Source organism: Mauremys mutica, chromosome 1 (genome assembly GCF_020497125.1).
Source record: "Mauremys mutica isolate MM-2020 ecotype Southern chromosome 1, ASM2049712v1, whole genome shotgun sequence".
Lineage (NCBI taxonomy): Eukaryota > Metazoa > Chordata > Testudines > Geoemydidae > Mauremys > Mauremys mutica.
In genome coordinates this window covers 289155578-289178357 of record NC_059072.1, presented here as the reverse complement: position 1 = coordinate 289178357, position 22780 = coordinate 289155578, and the positions used below count along the sequence as shown (strand labels likewise).

At 40.5% G+C, this 22780-nt stretch overlaps 1 protein-coding gene across 2 annotated transcripts in view; it reads right to left on the bottom strand.

The window, feature by feature from the left end:
• KLHL1 (kelch like family member 1) overlaps nucleotides 1-22780 on the bottom strand; it is a 415060-nt gene that overhangs the window by 71665 nt on the left and 320615 nt on the right. For both annotated transcript variants that reach the window (XM_044979915.1, XM_044979923.1), the window contains one exon: nucleotides 11766-11990. In XM_044979915.1, coding sequence (XP_044835850.1) covers nucleotides 11766-11990 — 225 coding nt within the window. The remainder of the gene's footprint in view (nucleotides 1-11765; nucleotides 11991-22780) is intronic.

Sequence of the window (22780 nt, the reverse complement as noted above, 5' to 3'; positions counted from 1 at the left end):
GCTGGGAGCTGAGAGCAAGAAAAAACCTATCTATCTCCTGTTTTATTCCTCCTGTGTTCAGGGGAACAGAACTTTGTGCATTCATCAGAAATAAACAAAATGACATCAAAGAAATACCTGGCTCAATCACCAACTGGTGCAACCTACAAGACCCCAAATTTCTAGGTAGCCACTTGGGTCCAAAGGGGTTACAAAAGGAAAGATAGTAGGTAATATTTTCAATGAGCCTAAATGACTTAGGAGCCAACTTCCCATTTTCAAAAGGGATTAAGGCACTTAGGACCCTAATGTGAGATTTTTAAAAGGTATTTAGCACCTAACAAGGCAGGTAGATATGTGATGGGATTTTTAAAAGCACCTCAGTACCTAACTCCCATTGATTTCAATGGAAGATAGCCACGTAGGTGCTTCTGCAAATCCCACTAGGTTCCCATGGGCTTCTTTAGGAGTGTAAATACTTTTGAAAATATGGCCCTGAAATCCCACTGCATTTCAATTAGACTTAGACTCCTAAGTACCTAAATCATTTTTTTAAGTTGGAGACTTTAGTGATTTTGCAAAACAAAAAGGTACCCCTGTAAAATCAGTATGTTCAGCTTCATGAGGATGTCTAACTGTGAGAATTTGTTCTTTTATTAAAAAGTGGTAACAGTACTAACATTCTGCAGCACTAATAATCAAATACATGTGGCTGTATCATTCACTGCTCTATCAGCTCTTCAACTACTCATTGAGCTTTGGCTGTATCTCTGACACTGGCAGACCAGGTGCCAGCTAATGCCAAGGCCCTTAGGCCTCAGCTGAACATTGACCAATGAATAGCTGGAATCCAGTCTGGCTCACCTCTGTTTTAGTATTGGTAAAATACGTATCAGAGTTATAAAAAATGTGTTTAGTGTTTAAACGATATAAAATGCTTGTAAATTGCTGCATGCATTAATCTCACGTATAATATCTGTATCCTATGTTATACCGTAATATTTAAGTGTTTGCTCTGAAACTGTAAAGTCACACTGTCAGGAGAGAAGCATTAACAAGTGTGAAATATTAGTTTGCCACAGGAAGTGCCAACAAAAGAAGACCCATAGACACCAGGCAAACTGTTGTGGAACATCAGAGGACAAAAGACTTTGATGATTGCTCCCCCCACACCCATGTAGAGGAGACATGCACAAGGACTCATTTCATCATCTTGAACTCTGGGAGAAGGGAACAAAAATCCCTGACAAGAAGGCACGGATCTCTATGCTGCTGGGACTTTCGAAAGGCTAGATTTCTAAGCATAAGCAACGGACTACCAGCTACGTAGCTTGGACCTCTAGAGGACATATAGAGCTTGCATATTACAGCAGCCTCTATTACCTTTTGAGCCTAAGACTATAACTTGTGTTGTGTGTATATATTTATCTGCAAATAACGCTCTTATTTCTCTTTCTTAGTTAATAAATCTTTAGTTAATTTATTATAGGACTGGCTACAAGTACTGTCTTTGGTGTAAGATCTAAAGTACAATTGATCTGGGATAAGTGACTGGTCCTTTGGGACTGGGAGTAATCTGAATTTTGTTGTGATTTTTGGTGTAAGGGTCCATGGGTCCATCTATCACAAAGTCAAGCTTACCTGGGTGGCAAGGTAGACTGGAGTACACAAGAGTACTGTCTGTGACTCCATGTTAAAGCTGTTATAGTGCCTGTGGAGTTCACACTTAATCATTCATTGGTGAAATCTAAGTGTAGAACTCACAAACAATTTGGGGTGTGTGCCCAGCTGCTTAACAGTCTGTTCTAAGGTTGGCACTCATATTTCTGAGACTCTCCAGAGAGCTTGATGATATATATTAGCAGTTATTCAGAATTTTGCTGAATACTAATAGATAATTTGGTATGAGTGACATTCATCACTGTGCATAGGACCAGCACCAGGACTAAGTGTGACTTAAGATCTCAAAATGAGTCTTAACTAGAAAATGAGGGGCACATAGGACTTCTGTGGGCCTTTTGCATATGGGGTGATTTTTACCCTTACTACCTAATGTATAACAACATTGGCCTCAATCCTGTAAACAGTTATGCACATGCATAACTTTAGCATATATGTAATACCCAATAGAACTTCTCATATGTGTAAAGTAAAGCGTATGCATCAGTTTTTGCAGGATTGGAGCCTTAATGTGTAATCACAGGCTTGGTCAACACTACATACTTCAGTATAACTACATCATTCAGGGGTGTGAAAAATCCACACCCTGGAGTGACATAGTTACACCGAGCTTAAGTTCCTGGGTTGACAGTGCTATGTTGATGGGAGAGCTTATCCTGCTGACATGGCACTGCCTCTTGCGGAGGTGGAATTATGGAGCCTACAGGAGAGCTCTCTCCCACTGGCTTAGAGCAGGGGTCAGCAACCTCTGACATGCGGCTCGCCAGGGTAAGCACCCTGGCAGGCTGGGCCAGTTTATTTACCTGCCGCGTCCTGAGACGGTGAATCACGGCCAGTGGGAGCCACGATCGGCCGAACCTGTGGATGTGGCAGGTAAACAAACTGGCCCAGCCTGCCAGGGTGCTTACCCTGGCGAGCCGCATGCCAGAGGTTGCCAACTCCTGGCTTAGAGCATCTTCATTACAGCAGGGCAGCGTGCCAACGTAAATTTGTAGTATAGGCCTGCCTTTAGTTTCATTTAGAACTTAGCGGGGTGCAATGTTTGCTCATGGTGGTGATGGTGAGTTAATGTTCATGCCTCTCTTTTTTAATTCAGAGTCTTAGTCTAAATACCTTTGTATTAGGTAACTCACTTTAAAAATACATTGCATTAAAATATATTTATTACAGAATATTCAAAATATTTTGCAAGAAGTACTTTTACACAGGCATGAACATAAAAAGAGAGAACATTTATAAATAAATAATTATACTTCCTTTGTAGTTTTTTATATATCACTTGCTATTATTGATAATTTTTATGTCTTACTATAAGCTGCCTGACTTGAAGTCCAACTTTTCTTGCTGTTCGGTGGTGCAATTAACTCATAATCCAAATGTTACTAGTTTTTTAGAAAAGATTCTGAAATAAAAAATTAAACACAGCAGAGTATGCATATGTGATGGATTATAGAAGGACACAAATGCAAGGTGCAGTTTCCTTTATTCAGGGAAAAGTTACCAAGGGCAGTTGGATATGGGTGAGTGCTGAGAAGAGAAGGAGCCTTTATTATAAATATCTGGGCCCTGAGGGTTTTCAAAATAAATTAAAGAAACTTCTGAATTCCTGGGAGAGTGATAACATTGCAGACATGTAAAATTTGCCTAATAATTCGCTTTATTCAGAAATACTGTGACTGTATTTTGAGTAACAGTGTCTCCCTAATTCTATCTGTACCTTTATCTCGGAGTTAGCCTAATGGTACTGTTTATAAATTAATATACATTATGGGATCCCACAATGAGCCAAGTCAGAGAACTATTCCAAAGAATCTGTGGGGAGCAGAGGCGGGGTGTGTGTGTGTGTGTGTGGGTAGAAATAAAGATAAATCCTCCTCCTCCTCTTCCCTCCTTTTACCACTGCCCATTGTTGTACTGACTATTTCTAGAAATTAGTTACATTTTTCAGAAAAGCCAGTTTATGCTATGTGGTTGTCTGAACGCAAAGATGGGAAGCTTTAAACTGTGCAATTTCAGTGGATCAAGCCAAGCATTTAGCAGACTTCCCTCCATTAGGGGGTTGGATCCACACCATGACTTCCTCAGCCCCTGCTTATTACTCTGGTGACAAAGCCAGTAACACAGGCCTTTCAGCCAAAAAAAAAATACCCTAAAGCACATAAACCCAAGGCAAAACTCTGCTTTCTGGTGCATCTGTGTGATAGATGAGGAAGAAACAGCATAGCGGCACAGCACATTACAACCTATTGCTCAAAGGACTGTTATTATGGAAGACCAGCTGCTGTGCTTGCTGATCCACCATAGTCCCAGGGAGCCAACTGGAGCATGGTTAGACTCTTGGTCCCTTTCCATAGTGTCCCCCCTGCTCTATGGAAGACGGGGTAAGTGGGGTGCAGGAGCAGGGGTGAGGGGGACACCCTGACATTAGCCCCCCTCTTCCTTCCCTTGCCCCGCGCAGCAATCAGGAGTCTTGGGGAGCAGCTACATAACAACAAAACAACTTTAACCCTGACAACTTTAAGTGAGGAGTTACTGTACTGTAGTTTAGTGGTCTCATCCTACCTCAAAATGGGCACTGGACACATCGCAAATAACCAGCTTGACACCATAGCCAGGGTCTCATTAGTGGCCTTGTCTACACTGGGAAAATTAGATGTATAGTAAATCCTTTGGTTGAGAAAGATCAGCTAACAAGTTTTTATATACTGTTGCCTTTGTCTACAATTAAGTGCCAAGTGCTATTTAATGAACAAGTGTTTGCTAGCTCATTTGATAAATACACTTTGTTTTTCAAATATGGATAAGGCATGTGTGTCCACATATGTGTCAGGACAATCTGAACTACCATAGTAGGTTTTTTTCTTCTTTTTAAGCTTCTGCTTAAAATTAATTGCAAGCAGCAACATGGGAGGTGGGAAGCCATACTTTACCAATGCCAGTCAAGCTCCAACCTTGCTCTCTATGAGTTCCTACAGACCAGCAGGCAGGCAAGCAAGCCGTGGAGCAACCAGAGTGTCTCTCTTCCCTTCCCTGAAAGGCAACAGGTGGGAGTAGGGGTGTTGCTGAATAGTTGCAAGAGAGAAAGGAACGGAGCTGCTCAGAGTACTCTCAGCTCATAGTAGAGCAGGGGTCGGCAACCTCTGGCATGTGGTTAACCTCAGACAAGCACCTTTGAGGCACAGGTCCTCAGGGGCTTCTTTCTTGTTCTTGGAGGTTTAGGGGGCAGGGGGAGGAGAAAGGAGGAAGATAGGAGGGAATAATCTGCTACAGCCCTATTACAGGCCACAACATTTTTTCTAAAACAGATAGACAGATATCAAAACATTCTTGTTCAGAAATATCCTAGTGGACTGAAACATTTTAAGAGCTACCCAATACATGGTTTCTACCATCTTATTCAGTTTAGTTTAAAGGTTCTCTAATTCATCACTAGCTGCATTATAGAGTTTTTAAATATGTAAATATTTTTTCTGTGACTCGTCAAATAGCAAGAGTAAAAGTAAAGCCAATAGGAATGAATTACATAAGCGAATCAGTGTTTTGTCATTTCACACTGATGAAAACATAAGGTTAAAATTACATCATTTTGCTCATGCTCACAATGTTTTCTTGTTGACTCAGCATAAGGAGCAAGTGTCATCCACATGTATAGCAGTGAATGCTGCTGAGCTCTTTAAACAATTGGTGATAAGGATTAGACTATGTTCTCACAGCATGCAGATTTAATCCAGTGCAAACATTGACAGACTTCCTATCATTCTGTTATGGACTGATTACAATAATAAAAAAGGAACAAGAAAATTGTTAACAGCCATTAAGAACTTGATTTAATATGTAATAAGCATTCTTTGGAAGAGAATGAAAGGATCATTACAATTATCTACTACCAATTAACTGAAATAGACATAAAATATAGGAATTTATGGCAAAGGAATGTGCACTATGCTAGAATTGCCAGAAAATATTGAAACAGCAAGGGAAAAAATTGCTTTCCAGGGGGCTGATTCATTTGAGACCAGTAGAAAATATTTAAATTAACAAAATTTTCCCTGCTAGGAATCAACTGAAGATTTCTGCATAATGAACCTGATGAACAAGCTTCTTAAACCTGTTTCATAGGACTCATTTTCCTTTCGTTGTTAGGGAAAAGAGATGTTCTCATCTCTAGAGAGGGTCTCAACACTAATTTTATCAAGTGGAATTAAAATGCCCTGCCTATCTAACATTTCAAAAGTATTCTCCAGCTAAACCATATCCATAGCAACGCCCAGTGATGAGACTACTCTTTACCAAGCCTAATCATGATATTATATATACACAAACATTACAGTTTGAGTCTTACATTTCTAACACCCCCAAAACTACCAGAGAGTTCAGTTATTAATTGGCTGGATCCTCAGCTGGTGTAAATCAATTGAGGTTAATGAAGCTAGGTTGGCTCATGCCAGCTGAGCCTCTGGCTCTAAGTATTTGAATAAAAACAGCTGAGTTCATTAATTATGTAGAAACACAGAAATTGCCCAACAGGATCAGACTAGCATTCAGATCTATAAATGGGATCTAGACTCAGATAATACCTATCTTTTAGGCATGCTGCCACCTAGGAGAATCTACCAAGTCAGGTGCCCAAAATCCCTATACAATGCATAAGGAGAGTTCGGAGCCTAGTAGTAAATTCTGAGGGGACGATTTAGGGACTGGATCCACAAGAGACTTAGGTGGTGTGGTGGTGCCCATCTTATAACTTTTAGCTCCCCGATTAGAATACTCATTGAGGATGTGGGGGAAACAATCCCCCCTTCGGCCTGAGAGGAAGAAAGAATTTGAATAGGGGTCTCTCACGAGAGTGCGCTAACCGCTGCTCTATGAGATATTCTGATGGGCGACTCCCTCAGTCTCTCCTGCTGAAGCTGTTCCTCTGTACGCTGGTACAAAGAGAGAATGACACTATATTCTAGTGATTAGGCACCCACCAGGAAGTGGAAGATCTAGTGTCAAGTCCCCTCTGCTCAGGAAAAATCACTGTAGATAGTCAGTGTTCTCTAGATCATTTCTATAGACATGTCTATAACTTAATATAGAGACAAGATGGGCAAGGTACTGTCTTTTATTAGACCAACTTGTGTTGGTGAGAGAGAGAAGCTATTAAGTTTACAGAGACCTCTTCTTCAAGTCTGGGAACCCGAAAAAAAGCTCTGTGTAAGCTCGAAAGCTTATCTCCCTCACTAACACAAGTTGGTCCAATAAAATATATTATCTCACCCACCTTGTCTCTGTCATATCCTGGGACCGACAACAATGTATATAACTTAATAGAGCTTTTTCTATTGTAAATATATTATTTTATCCAGAAATTATTTATTACTAATACAATAATTGTCAGATTACCCAGAATGCTGATGGCATCATTCACAGGCGCCGACTTTTCAAACTGCTGGGGGATGCTCAACCTCTGGCTCTGCCCCATGCTCCGCCCCCACTCTGCCCTGCCTCTTCCTGCTCCCGCCTCACCCCAACCTCTTCCCTCTCCACCTCTGCCCCGCCTCTTCCTGCCCAGTCTGCCCCCTCCCCTGAGTGTGCCACATCTATACTCCTCCCCTTGCCTCCCAGCCTCCCTGCATGATGCAAAACAGATTTTTGTGCTGGACAGGAAATGCGGAAAGGGATGGGAGAGGTGCTGATCCGTGGGATCGCTGATAGGCAGAAGGCGGCATGGGGGCAGGAACTGATGGGGGGCTGCCAGTGGATGCAAAGCACCCACCATTTTTTCCCCATGGGTGCTCCAGCCCCGGAGTACCCACGGAGTCGGTGCCTATGGCATCATTAAATATTGTGTACAGCGGTTCTTTAAAACACAGAGCCTACGTTTCAGACATATTCTCATATTTATACATTATGGGACAAATTGTCATTGCTATGTACTATGGACTAGCCAGTCAATTTCTAATATTCATAGGACCAATTTCTGTTCTATTATACAGGTGTAAATCTGGAGTAACTCCATTGAAGTAAATGGACTCACTTGAAATCCACACCCTTCAAGGAGTATTTTTCCCTTTGTGAGAGTTGTCCATCATATCTATGTCTCAAGGCATTCAATACACCTCTAACCTCCTCTATTTTCTGGTCCAGTGTAATACAATAGTGTTCTCATTTACTAACAGATTATCTTCAGTTGAGGTCAACTGCTGATTATTTCAGAAAATTAGTAACATGACATTTTGAAATGGATATCATCTCATCTCAGATAATATGCACAGGTAGTCAGTCTATGCTCAGCCTGTAGCATCAGATTATACACATATATTCTAAGTAAAAAGCACTAGGAAACCATTGCATAGTCATTTAAAAAAAAAAGATGATAAAGAAGAAAAAGCTGTAAGCAGAACACAAAGTTCAAAAGTAATGCAAAAAGGAAGACAATAGTACAACTTGTAACTCAGAGGGATGGACAAGCTGACCTAACAGGTCTTTTCCATTTCTAGATTTCATGATTCTATAATGATTCTATCAAACTAGGCAACCTTACCAAAACGCAGTACAGATAGGTTAGTTTTCCCATAACTTATATATGTTATGTTCTGGTGGCGAATGTCCTCTGGACTCTAAATTGCTCTAAGAGAAAAAAATCCTTTGCTTAATAGCAGAGAATTAAAATCAAAGGATATTTTTGAAGCCTACTTTAAAATGTTGTAGCCTTTTCTGATCCCTTTTGTCTCTCAAGCAGTTAACTTACACTATTTCAAAAGTTGTGTGCAATCCCATTTATATCATCAATGTAGCTGAAGTACAAATAACAAAATTAACTGGAATGAAATCAGGATACATTGCTTTCCATTAGCAAAAAAAAATCAATGTTTGCCAATGGAAACCAGTAAGCTTAGAAATACATTTTTTTTTACAGATGAATATACATTTATGTACATAATTGTTCCAAAGGATTACTAATACATTAAAATAAAAACCCAAACTTTTTTTTTTTAAGTGTTCAGTAGTTTTGTCTTAATTTCACTCCAGGAAGGGCAACCTGCCACCCATCTGCTGCCAACAACTAATACTGACAAAAAATAAAAATATAATAAAACAGTGTTAAGGTAAATGGGGGATGGGGGGCTCAAATAAATGGCAACTTTCCATCTATAACTCACTAATCCAGATCCAGCTCAGTCATTACCATGTGACAACTCTATGTTAGCCTTCATCCAGCTCCCAGTGGAGAAGTGCATATAACACAAAACCATCAGCATGGTTGGCATACTTCTTGACAGTGTCAGGAGAAAGGTAAGGGATTCAATAGACAAGAAAACAATTATCTGTTCATATCTATAAGGTGGATAGAAAGCGGGCTAGACCATCAGTCTCAACGGGTAGTGATCAATGGCTACATGTCTAGTTGGTAGCCGGTATCAAGCGGAGTGCCCCAAGGGTCGGTCCTGAGGCCGGTTTTGTTCAATATCTTCATTAATGATCTGGATTATTAGGATTGTACCCTCAGCAAGTTTGCAGATGACAATAAATTGGGAGAAGTGGCAGATATGCTGGAGGGTAGGGATAGGATATAGAGGGACCTACACAAATTAGAGGACTGGGCCAAAAGAAATCTGATGAGGTTCAACAAGGTCAAGTACAGAGTCCTGCACTTAGGACAGAAAAATCCCATGGACAGCTACAGACTAGGGCCTGAGTGGCGATGCAGCAGTTCTGCAGAAAAGGACCTAGGGGTTACAGTGGATGAGAAGCTGGATATGAATCTACAGTATGCCCTTGTTGCCAAGAAGGCTAACAGCATTTTGGGCTGTATAAGTAGGGGCATTGGCAGCAGATCGAAAGACGTGATCATTCCCCTCTTTTCGGCATTGGTGAGGGTTCATCTGGAGTGCTGTGCCCAGTTTTGGGCCCCACAATATAAGAAGGATGTGGAAAAATTGGAAAGAGTCCAGCAGGGGCAACAAAAATGATTAGGGGGCTGGAGCACATGACTAATGAGGATAGGCTGAGGGAACTGGGATTATTTAGTCTGCAGAAGAGAAGAATGTGGGGGATTTGATAGCTGCTTTCATCTACCTGAAAGGGGGTTCCAAAGGGGATGGATCTAGACTGTTCTCAGTGGTACCAGATGACAGAACAAGGAGTAATGGTCTCAAGTTGCAGTGGGGGAGGTTTAGATTGGATATTAGGAAAAACTTTTTCACTAGGAGGGTAGTGAAGCACTGGAATGTGTTACTGAAGGAGGTGGTGGAATCTCCTTCCTTAGAAGTTTTTAAAGTCAGGCTTGACGAAGCTGTGGGTGGGATGATTTAGTTGGGGATTGGTCCTGCTTTGAGCAGGGGGTTCGACTAGATGCCCTCCTGAGGTCCCTTCCATCTATGATATTCTATGATTCTATGATCCATGGTTATTTCAGGGAAATATAACTTGTGCTAATAATGCCTATATTCTACTATACAGAAGAACCTCAGAGTTATGAACACCAGAGTTACAAACTGACCAGTCAACCATATCCCTCATTTGGAACCGCAAGTACACAATCAGGCAGCAGCAGAGACAAAAAAAAAAAAGGAAATATAGTAAAATGTGTGTTAAATGTAAACGACTAAAAATAAATGGAAAGCAGCATTTTTCTTCTGCATACTAAAGTTTCAAAGTTGTATTAAGTCAATGTTCAGTTGTAAACTTTCAAAAGAACAATCATAATGTGTTATTCAGCGTTACAAACATTTCAGAGTTATAAAGAGCCTCCATTCCTGAGGTGTTCGTCACTCTGAGGTTCTACTGCACCTACCCTGTGGATAAAGAGAGGACTTCAATCTTCCAGGTAGCCAATCTATCAATCTTAACAAAGTATTATGGGCTGGTTTCATTCTTCAATTTAAATAAAGAGTAACTTCAACAATACTCCTGGAGTTACCCTGATATAAGACAGGTGTGAAAGGAGAAAGAGGCCCTGTATCTATATGATACTGAACATGGGCCTAATTTTGACCTTTCATCAGTTGTACAATGGTGTAACATCATTGACTTCCACTGAGATGAGAATATGTAATACATAATATATAATGTAATATACCATATTCTCACATCAGTGGATATAAAAGGAGTTATATTGATGGAAGTCAAAATCAGGCCCAGTATTTTCAACAGTATACATAGATGCACATATAGCTAGAGAATATGCTCTCTCTCTCTCTCTCTCTCTCTCTCTCTCACACACACACACACACACACACACACACACACACACACACACACACACACACACATTTTGATAATCTAGATGTTTAAAGGGATATCCGAAATCTTCAGATAACTGGAGTTTCAGAAAAGCAAAATTTGGCTTGTATACAGATTTTGAATTCTGGTGAAAAATTTTTTTTTTGGTAGTGAGGATTCAGATAATCAGTGTTTACCTTTCTATATAATTGTTGATGGATTGTGAAGGGTTTGCATGAAGCAGGAATGTGACTGTATGCACTCTGGAGTGCAAAGGCATGTGCAAGCAGTAATCACCCCAGTAACACTTATCCGAGGGAGTCTTGCAGTGCACACATGCTACAGGTGCTATCACTGCTGATGAATGCCACTCTTGCCAGTGCTTATAAAGTTATAAGCCTCTCGCCACTGCTACTAAGCTAATGTACCTCCCATCCGTATCATCTATCACAGCCGGGGCTCTCCTAAGACATGAGAGAGTGCAGTGTATTTTGACTGTTTGATCAAACACAAAAAATAATTCAGGATGGCAGTGACAAAAAGAAAATGAAGACTACACTTCAGGGTCAATCTTTGCAAGTTTCAGTTTTCTTTTCTCCTTCCTCCACCCAAAACTGTATTTGGTTATTACTTTTTTAATTTTAGAATTCCATATCCAATTTTTATTTTTCATATACAAGCACACCACAGAGTGACTGAATATTGTTTCTGTATCTGCATATGAAACATTTTGGCAAATCACATTTCTTTTGCATTGGTGCAATTCCTGGCAACATCCACCAAACACACATCATTACTTATTGCATTGTTCCTTTAGCTCAAAAATACTGAGGTTTGCAGAACAAATTATACATTTCCAAAACAAATTATATCTCTTTAAAACTTAAATTTCTTACCTAAACCATGCCTATGTGTTGACATTGGGGGTAAGATAGTCCAAGCCTTGGTTTTTGGATTGTAACATTCAACAGTGTTTAATGTCTTTAAACCATCCCGGCCTCCAATAACAAAGAGTTTGTCATCAATGACAGCCACACCAAACTGCAGCCTCCTGCCATTCATCACTCCAGCCTGGATCCATATATTTGTCCTGAGATCATACTTCTCTATAGTTGTAGCACCTGATGAGACATATTAATGGGATAATGTATTTACTGTATATGGCTTCATATACCCCGCCGCCCCCAAAAGGTGAGAGCTTCACTGTAGCTGTCAGCTTGTTTCATGAGTCTTATCAAACTTTTTCTGTTTATTTAAAGCTGTTCATAAAATGCCCATGAATGAGTGACTGTTGCATATTTTCCTGGAAGTGAAATAGGACCAAATGGCCACTCCAGAATTAGAGTATCATTAGTTTGAATAACATTATGTACTAGCTTTATGATCTCTTTTACAGTTTGGTGGTATAACTCCTTAAGATCACTAACCTCATTACATTTGTTCAGTATCCTACATAAAAACCCCTGTGAAATTAAGTGTTATTTTCATTAGAGATGGGAAGTTAGTATTCCTATCAAGGTCTATATCTCTTTAGATTTTTTTAGTTCAGATCTATTGTTTTGTTTGTTTCAGACCAGCTATGAAACCACTGAGTGTCACCTAGAGACTTACAAGTAACGGAGTTAAAACAGATTTATTTATACGTCCAACAACATTTCCTTCTGATTATGGTTATTTGTTTTACTTACACATCTGATACCAGAAGCTGCAAAGAGCAAAACATATAAAATAATCAGAAATCTTGTCATGATTAGCTGGTAAGTTAAGAAGCTCCTGCTGCTAAAAGTAACTTGTACATAACAAGGAAAGATGAGAAATGCAATAAACTTGGTTATAAGAAACATAGAGATAAAGGGAGCATAATTAACTTAATCAAGTACCAGTCTAACAGAATGATGCATTCCATTAATTTAAATATGCATATAGGAGAGGTTAATCTAAATCCAAATCACAAATATATAAATGACAGATGGTTTTAAAGTAATCCATAGGAAAGATACATAATAATTAATATAATCTGTACACCTTCAGTGTTTTATTTTCATACACATTCGCACATCTAACAATGCTTCATCTCTAATGATTAAATATCCCTAGATAGAAAATCAACATCATTACCCTCTTCAGTTAAGCTTCACTATCCTATTTTATTTGAACTGTAATAAAAGGTTACAATTCTTTGGAAAACAATTCTTTCAGGATTCATTCATTCTTTGGAACAGAAGAAGCAATAAACAAAACAAAAACAAACATTGTGGAAGCAGTAGTTTTGTTAATTGAACTAAAACAGATGTGATTTAAATTCAATTTGTATCCAAGTTTAATAGAGCAATAATAATGTAGATGCTCAACTGGATATATTAAATCCCCTGTTAGTTTTCTGAAGCTATAAGAAATATGAACTAATTTCCACATTCAATTAACTCAAGGTTGGTTTTTTAATTCTGCAGACCTTAATTTAAAATTGTGAGTTGCATAAATAAATTAATCTAAAGATCAGAGAGAACTTTAATATAATTGTTTGGTGATATTGCATGGAATATTAACATAATACACATTGCTGTTGTTACAACAAATTCTTGTGTTTGCATTACTAAGAAGTGTTTTACATGCTGCAGGTATTGATTTTATAACTGACATGGCACTCTAATGTACAGGTTTTCTATCTGGCAGTTAAAAAATACAGTTGAGATATTTTGTAATTTTTATGGCAGATAATACTCAGTAAATATTTTTACATTATGGTCAGTTGCACAGTTTCCTATTTTCTAATCTTGGCTGAGTTTTAAAGTTTGACACAATGTTTTATTTAAATTCTAATTTGAGTGTTTGATCCTGCAAGTGTTTCATGAATAGTTGACTGACATTTTTCAAGCAAATTCATATGGAAGCTAGAAAAAGGCCAGCCATAAGCTCATCTGATTGAAGCTAATATCCTAGAGCCAAAATAATCTGGAGTCAGGCCAGGGGATGGGATGGAAACAGCTTTAGTTGCACCTATGGATGATCTCCATCTCTAAATAGGTGTTGGGTAGACATCCATTCTCATTCTCCTGGATCTCTCTACAGCATTTGACATTGCTGACCTGGAGACATTGCTTTCCCACCTGAAAGAGGTGGCAGTGGTCCAGAAGAACGTATTAAAAATGGTTTACAGCCTTCCTGGAGAGACACACTCTCAGAGAAGTGATGAGGAACTGCACTTCTGCCACTAGCCTGCTTCCTGTGGAGTCCCACAAGAATCAATTCTCTCTCTTGTTCTGTTCAACACTGAAATGCAGCTACTAGGTGAACTGGTCAGATGACATCATCTCAAGTGCCAGGAATATGCAAATGACACCCTGTTCTTTCTATCCTTCATAATATATGTCCATACCGCTATTATCAAGATGGTTGGGTGCTTGGATGAGGTCTTCTCATGGACAAAGGACAGATGGTTGAAGTTGAACCTGAGTAAGACAGAGGTTTTTCTGGTAAGCAGAGGAAAACTCTTTGTGAAATATGCAGCTATGGTGCAATCCACTCTGGTTGAAGGAACACACCTAATTGTCAATTCAGTCCATAATTTAGGGATGCTCCTAGATTTCTCACTGATGCTAAGCTCCCACATTGTAGCATTTGTGAGTAATGCTTTCTGCCATGCTTGCAGTCTCTGTCCCATCCTGGCACACAATGTCCTGGTCTTCAATATAAAACAGGGGTTCCCAAACCTGGTTCACGGCTTGTTCAGGGTAAGCCCCTGGTGAGCCACAAGATGTTTTGTTTACCTGAACATCCACAGGTACGGCCAGTCGCAGCTCCCAAGGCCGCAGTTTGCCATTCCAGGCCAATGGGAGCTGCAGGAAGTGGCGCGGACCAGGCCACTGCTTCTTGCATCTCCCATTGCCTGGGAACTTACCCTGAACAAGCTGCAGACCAAGTTTGGGAACCCCTAATATAAAGGCATTTGCAATGCAGCACAATCTGGGCATGAAGCCATCAGCTCTTAGGAAATTCCAACTACTAGAGCAGGGATCTGCAACCTCTGGCATGCGGTTCACCAGGGTAAGCACCCTGGTGGGCCATCCCAGTTTGTTTACCTGCCATGTCAGGAGGTTTGGCCAATAGCGGCTCACACTGGCCGCAGTTCACCGTTTCAGGCCAATAGGGGCTGCGGGAAGCGGTGCAGGCGAGGGATGTGCTGGCCGCAGCTTCCCGTCACCCCCATTGGCCTGGGACAGTGAACTGCGGCCAGTGGGAGCTGCGATTGGCCGAACCTGCTGACGCGGCAGGTAAACAAACTGGCCCGGCCCGCCAGGGTTCTTACCCTGGCGAACCGTGTGCCAGAGGTTGCTGACCCCTGATTTAATTTACTTACGAAGCACCAATATTCTACGGTGGTGGGTCCTATAGGCCAAATCTTCAGATCAATAAATATACAGCATTATTGATTTTTTTTCTCTTACTGTTCAGACATTTTTAAGGTCTACTCTGCAACTATTTTAGAAACCAACAGTTTTTATAACAGTTCAAGTGACAACACAACAAAAATGTTGAGTGGAATTTATAATTTTGGCAAAACTAACCAAACGCAGAACAGACCTCTCAATGTATCATTGTGATAATTACACACTGGCAGCTCTGTGAAATGAACTGTAGGCAACATTTTGTATTTAAAACCTTCAAAATATAATCTTTCTATGAAAATCTTAGCTTGAGTTCTCATTAGCTTGATGATTAGAGTTTTAAAATTAATTATTCGAGCTTAATTTCTCCAAACTGCTACTATGCAGACTGATACTTTATTGAATAGAACTGAATACTGATTAGTGTCTCTAAAAATGTTTCTGGATACAACAGGAAACAAACCTTCTTATGTCTCTAACTCTTCCCTCTCTCCTTTCGGTTAATCCTCATTGTGCAGATATGTATAGATCCTCTTTCCGTCAACACTCTCTGCTCTTGATTTCCTTATTTTTATTCATTTTTTTTCATGTTCCTCACCATTGCTCATGGCCATACCATTGAACTCATCATGAGCAATGCCCTTTCTGTCTAATCTCATCTTGACCAGCCATATGTTAATTATATTTGAACAATTTTGCTGTTGACCACCCCTTTGAAAACCTACTATCTCCTCTAAACCTACTATTCAGATTCTCAAGGATGATTTACTTTCTCAGTTCCCCCTTTCTGTCAGTGCTTTGCACTGATAGCCTAACATACAATGCCCTTAAACAACTTGCTTCATGGTAGGGGCAATGCAACTTGTTAAATTCACATATACCAAACTGCATGCTAGATATTTGAAAAGTATTATCTCAGGATACTAGGGCTTTAGATGATAGACTCTGCCTTTCAACAGTACTTTCTATTATGTTTTATTTTACATGAATTGACAAAATAACACAAATGTTTTATCTTATGTAATTACTCTTTTGTAGTATATCTATGCCTCAGTTAGCCATCTGTAAAATGTTGCTATTATTCCCCCCCCTCCATTACAAAGTGGAACTCCTATTGATATCAGTGGGTCAATGGGACAAACAAATATCATGGTGCATAATGAGCAAGGTAAGACAGAGTTACGTTAAAATGAACATTTGTATAAGCTTTTGCTTTGATGGAAGTTTCAGCTCTTTACTGCTAGTAATATTTTGATTGCAATAGATAGGTTTTCTCTCAGCCATTCTTAAATTTTATTTTTTGAAGAAATGCCCCCCTCCCTTTGCGCTGTCATGCCAGCTGCCAAGCCTGCTCTCTAGAAACTGATACAATATTTACCTGACCTGCAATGGAGGCAGTGTGCAGATTCCTTATAGCAGCTGTTATGATGATTGGAAGGAGCTAGGAGACCGGAAACAGACAGAATACAATAGGAACTTTATCCAGTATCTCTCCAGTAAGAGTTTTCATCCAAATCACTGAAGAAATCATAATTAGCTCTCTATAACTTCCAACAATAGAAGAGTTTTCTGCTGCATGATTTTATCACAGAGGCATTTTTTCCCACAAGTCTAATTTTCACAGTGAAGCTAATTAATGTAGTCACATGTACAAGTGCTGACATGCTTGGAGGCAGAGCAAACATATTTGCATCCTCTCCCAGAGGTGACACATTGAGGGGAGCACACGGGGTCACGTACTCCCCAAATTTTTTGGCTGCGCCCCCTCAACTGGGACAGGCTGCGTGGCCCACTGAGGTGAATCAGGGGGTGGAGGTTGCGCTCCCTTGCTGAGCCCCACCACGCGGGATTGACTCCACTGAGCAGGCCTGGTCCCAGAGATGATGTCTGCATTTGAGGGACATCGGACTTAATAAAAATGTTTGTGGGCAGAGAATATGGAAGTTAGACACACTGACCTTTTCCTGGTGTCCCTCAGCACAAAGCATTTGGGGGGATTGAGCACTTAGAAGTGCAGGTCCTTAGAGGCATCTATCTTGTATGAAGTTGTGCACTTAATGAAAGAGCTGGAAAACCATTGCTGTAAACAACATGTTGTGAGAGACAAATCTCAGATAGTTCAGATCAGATATTAATCCAAACTTTTTTGTTTTACAGGATCATACTAGAAATTTCATAACAACAAGATTCCAGGCTTCCTGCCTGGTCAGAAATACTGCAAGAACAATCTTTCTCCCGCAATTATTTTGTCCAGCCACAGCCTGGAACTCAGAGGGGGAAAAAAATGGAAAATAAAGAGAAATAAAAAGAAAATGTTAATCAATCCTTTAAAAAGCTCTATAACAGCAGAACTGGACAAATTGAATTTTTTGGTTTGGTGTCCAAAAGCAAACATTTCATTTCAGCTCCAATGAAAGGAAACATTTTATTCCTGTTTTGAGTGTTTTATTACCTTCCTTCCTTCCTTTTTTCTTTTTTTTTTTTAAATTTAGCAAATTTTTTTAAACAGAACATCATCTTAGAAGCAAAAAGCCAGGAGGCCCCCAGAGAATGAGAGAAGGAATTTCATTCGCCTTCAGCAGGGACGGCAGCAGAGTCTGTTCTCCAAGCAATCCTATCCCCCACATAATCCCCCCAAGGTGTCTTTCTGCAGCTTATTGGCCAGGGGCTTCCTCTCCAGCTTCTGGGCAATGGTGTCCCCATTCAGGGCAGCGGTGTCACTCCTGCCACGGAGCTGGCACCATGCTGGGGGCAGCTTGGGGCCAAGCTTTCCCTTTGCTCCTGGTCCTGGGCTGCAGCAGCTGCTCTCCTGTGAGCTCCCAGGGTCCTGCCTGGAGTTCCCAGGGAGGCTCTGACCACCCAATTCTTGTGAGGAAGTTTCAGCGGCCTTTAGATGCCTTTCCCAGGAGTTTGCCTGGATACACTCAAAGTGGCACTTGGGGATGCAGGGGTGCAGGAGCCCTCAGCTAGGGGAGGGAGCCCCTGGAGACCTGGCTGACTCTTATTTTAAGCATGTGAAGAATCAGATTGAATGTCCACTAAGCAGAGTCACACAGTGATTTTCTGCAGTGCCACAGCATATTCCCCAAAGTGACTCTCTAGTTTGACATTTTTTAGTATTCATAATTCATTAAAGTTTCCATAATTATCATTATTTGCGGACTTCCATTCTAGTTTATGAAACAACCACAGTGACTGACCAGTAATATTTCCTGTTGAGCACTTTTAACAGCAGTCTGCTAATGATGCTCTCCCTAATGATGCTACTGTAAATGAACCATCCTTTGCAAAACAATGCAGCCTTTAAAGATATATCTAAACAATTGTAAGAAGGGATACTTGCACAATTTAGAAAGTTGAAAACCTCCTGACTATGTTCATAGTCTACTTGCTGTAGTATCATCTCCAAATGCATGCACTGAGGTAGCCAAGAGCTAAGCAATGAGCAGGGGCAGCTCTAGGCCCCAGCACGCCAAGCGCGTGCTTGGGGCGGCATGCCGCGGGGGGCGCTCTGCCAATTGCCGGGAGGGCGGCAGGCGGCTCTGGTGGACCTCCCGCAGGCGTGCCTGTGGGAGATCCACCAAAGCCGCGGGACCAGCGGACCATGGGACCAGCGGACCCTCCGCAGGCACACCTGCGGGAGGTCCACCGGAGCCACATGCTGCCCTCCCAGCGACTGGCAGAGTGCCCCCCGCGGCGTGCCGCCCTGCTTGGGGCAGCGAAATGTCTAGAGCCGCCCCTGGCAATGAGTTATCTGTTCATCCTCAGTACCTCAAAAGACAACAAAATTGCTGCTATTATTGTTTATATAGCATTAAGCATTTGCAAAGAAAATTTGTACCCTGGAAAACTAACAATCTAAATAGATTTGGATTTATCTACATTTGCCATCTGGACGGTGGATAAAAAAAATCCAAAGTTTGGGTCTTTTCAGTTTGCCAATGATCTGCTATAACATAATTTAAGGAATTAGATTTTGGTGCTTTGTAAAACATTTGAAAGTCCTTTCATTTTAAAGTGTTTAGAGGGTACTACATGATGGTTTTACTCTGTACTTGTATGGCCTTAGGTAAACACTGGTTTGAACATTTCTTAAAAATATACTAAAATAAAATTTTCATAGCCACCATATGGAATGTTTCACAGTTACTGACCCACAGCTGTATGGCAATTTTTAAAGTTATGCAAATCCCTGTGGTTTGATTAATTACTGGACTCAGAACTCCACATTAATATGCCTTTGCCAAAGATGGCTACCTCTCTCTCTCTCCCCATCTGTTTCCCTACATGCTCTGCTTCTCTAAGCTCCTCTCAGCCTCTTTGCAATTACTGTTTGCTCGCAAAACAGCTGATCTCTCCACCACTACAAAGAGAAAATTATTTTGGAATTAAATAAAAATTTTCCCCAAAAGCTCTTTTCCATCTCTCTTTGATAACAGCAACACTGCTTTTTTATAAATTTACAGAAGAATTTGGGGAGGGAAGAAATAGTGGTTAGAGAAAGGAGATGAGAAAGAACAGAGAAAGGGAAGCAAGAGGGAGCAAGGAAGGCATCAGAGAGTAAATGCGGGAGGTATTGGGGAAATAGTAGGGATTGTATGAAAGGAAAAAAAGATTATATTTCACTATTATAACCTGAGACTGACCCTCCGTTAACTTGGTAATAACTGTATTTTATTGGAGGAGGAGATTAAGGATGCTCAAGTAGTTAGGGGGTTAGCCTGGATTTGGGCGATCTGGATTCAAATCCCTACTATGCCAAAGACTTCCTAGACAAGTAAGTTAGTCTCTCTGTGCCTCAGCTTTCTTATCTGTAAAATGGGGATAATAGTACTACTCTGCCTCCTCAGGGTGCAATGAGGATAAATGCATTAAAGATTGTGAGGACCTCAGATACCATGATGAGAGCAATAGAAGTCCCTAAGACATACATTATCCTTGCGATTCATTTTCCTATAAGCACCTCAGCTTTCTGCCATTGAGTTTAGATGGCTCAGGATAATGTTGCAGCTTCATAGAGGAAGTACTCTTCTGTTATTACATCAATAAATATATATGGGCAAGAATTTTGAAGATAGGGATCTGGCCCAGAATGTGCATGTTTCTAAGCACTGTAAGTGTTCTCAGCAGTGCTAACTTTTGTAGGCAGAATGAAAAGTAAAATAATAATCTGAAATATTAATGAAAGAGGTCTGATACTATTCTCTCAACTTCCAGCCATACACTATCATGTAAAGAATATAGAAACATATTTTACTTTCTGCTTGCAATACTCTTAAACTATTGAACAAAAACCTATCACAAAAAAGAAAAGAAAAAAAAACAACTCTAGACTCACAATCAGAAAACCTCTAAATTCAAGCTAAACCCCAAAGTTATTGAAGTCTGGACTGATGTTAACTACCGTTTTGGGGTAAAGTACAAAAAAAATAATACATGGAACCATAAATACAAGGACTTCATATATTTCATGTTCCCAGTAAACAGTCTATGAGTGTAAATCCAAAGCTTATGACATTTTCACAAAGAAGTATTGTATCCACATTAAAAAAAAAAGCTGGCAAGAGAAAACATCTGTAAACTGATTTGTTTCAACCTGTTATATTTTTAAAAGGCTCTGGATACAAATAAACTGTTCTTGCTCGATATTTATTATTGTTTTTCTTGTCTTAAAATGAGAACCGCAGAGACCTCAATAAATAGATGGAACATTTGTATAGTTATTACTATTTAACAGGATCCATTGTGAATTGGTTCCTGGACCTATGCTATTTAACAGTGATACAGAAGAAAACATAAAATCATCATGGCAACTTTTCAGATGAGACAAAAATTGCAGGAGTGCTAAATAATGAAGAGGACACTGATACCGAGCATGCTGGATCGATTAGTAAGCAAAGAATATGTAACAAACCTTGTGGATGGGGGGAAGTGGTAGGCGTGGTATATCTTGATTTTGGTAAAGTTTTTGTTACTGTCTCGTATGACCTTCTCATAAATAAACTAGGGAAATGCAATCTAAATGGAGTTACTATAAGGTGGGTGAAAAACTGGTTGGAAAACCATTCCCAGAGAGTAGTTATCAGTGGTTCACTGTCATGCTGGAAGGGCATAACAAGTGTGATCCCATAGGGATCAGTTCTGGGTTCTAGTCTGTTCAATATCGTCATCAATGATTTAGATAATAGTGTACGGAGTACACTTATAAAATTTGCGGATGATACCAAGCTGGGAGGGGTTGCAAGTGCTTTGGAAGATAGGCTTAAATTTCAAAATTATCTGGACAAACTGGAGAAATGAACTGAAGTAAATAGGATGAAATTCAATAAGGACAAATGCAAAGTACTCTACTTAGAAAGGAACAATCAGTTGCACACATACAAAATGGGAAATGACTGCCTAGGAAGTAGTACTGCTTCCATATCTGGGGTTTATACTGGACCACAAGCTAAATATGAGTCCATGGTATAACGCTGTTGCAAAAAAAGTGAATATCATTCTGGGATGTATTAGCAGGAGTGTTGTAAGCAAGATACGATAAGTAATTCTTCCACTCTACTCCGCTCTGATTAGGCCGCAACTGGATTATTGTGTCCAGTTCTAAGTGCCAGATTTCAGGAAAGATATGGACAAATTGGAGAAAGTCCAAAGAAGAGCAACAAAAATGATTAAAGGTCTAGAAAACATGACCTATGAGGGAAAATTGAAAAAACTGGGTTTGTTTAGTCTGGAAAAGTGAAGACTAAGAGGGGACATGATAACAGTTTTCAAGTATGTAAAGGGTTGTTACAAGGAGGAGGAATAAAATTTGTTTTTCTTAACCTCTGATGATGGGACAAGAAGCAATGGGTTTAAATTGCAAGGGAGGATTAGGTTGGACATTAGGATGAACTTCCCAACTGTCAGGGTGGTTAAGCACTGACATACATTGCCTAGGGAGGTTGTGGATTCTTCATCATTGGAGATTTTTAAAAGCAGGTTAGACCAGAGGTCGGCAACCTCTTGCACGCGGCTCGCCAGAGTAAGCACCCTGACAGGCCGGGCCAGTTTGTTTACCTGCTGCATCAGCAGGTTCAGCCGATCGCGGCTCCCACTGGCCACAGTTCGCCGTCCCAGGCCAATGAGGGTGGCAGGAAGTGGCGCGGGTGAGGGATGTGCTGGCAGTGGCTTCCCGCCACCCTCATTGGCCTGGAACAGTGAACCGCAGCCAGTGGGAGCCGCGATCGGCTGAACCTGCTGATGCACCAAACTGGCCCGGCCTGTCAGGGTGCTTACTCTGGCGAGCCACGTGCAAGAGGTTGCCGACTCCTGGGTTAGACAAACACCTTTCAGGAATGGTCTAGATAATTAGTCCAGGGTGCTGGGGACTGGACTAGATGCCCTCTTGAGGTCCCTTCCAGTTCTATGATTCTATGTACTTTAATATGGCCAATGTAAGGTCAGACATATAGAACAAGGAATGTAGGCCATCCTTACAGAGTGGGGGACTCTATCTTGGGAAACGGTGACTGAAAAAGACTAGGGAG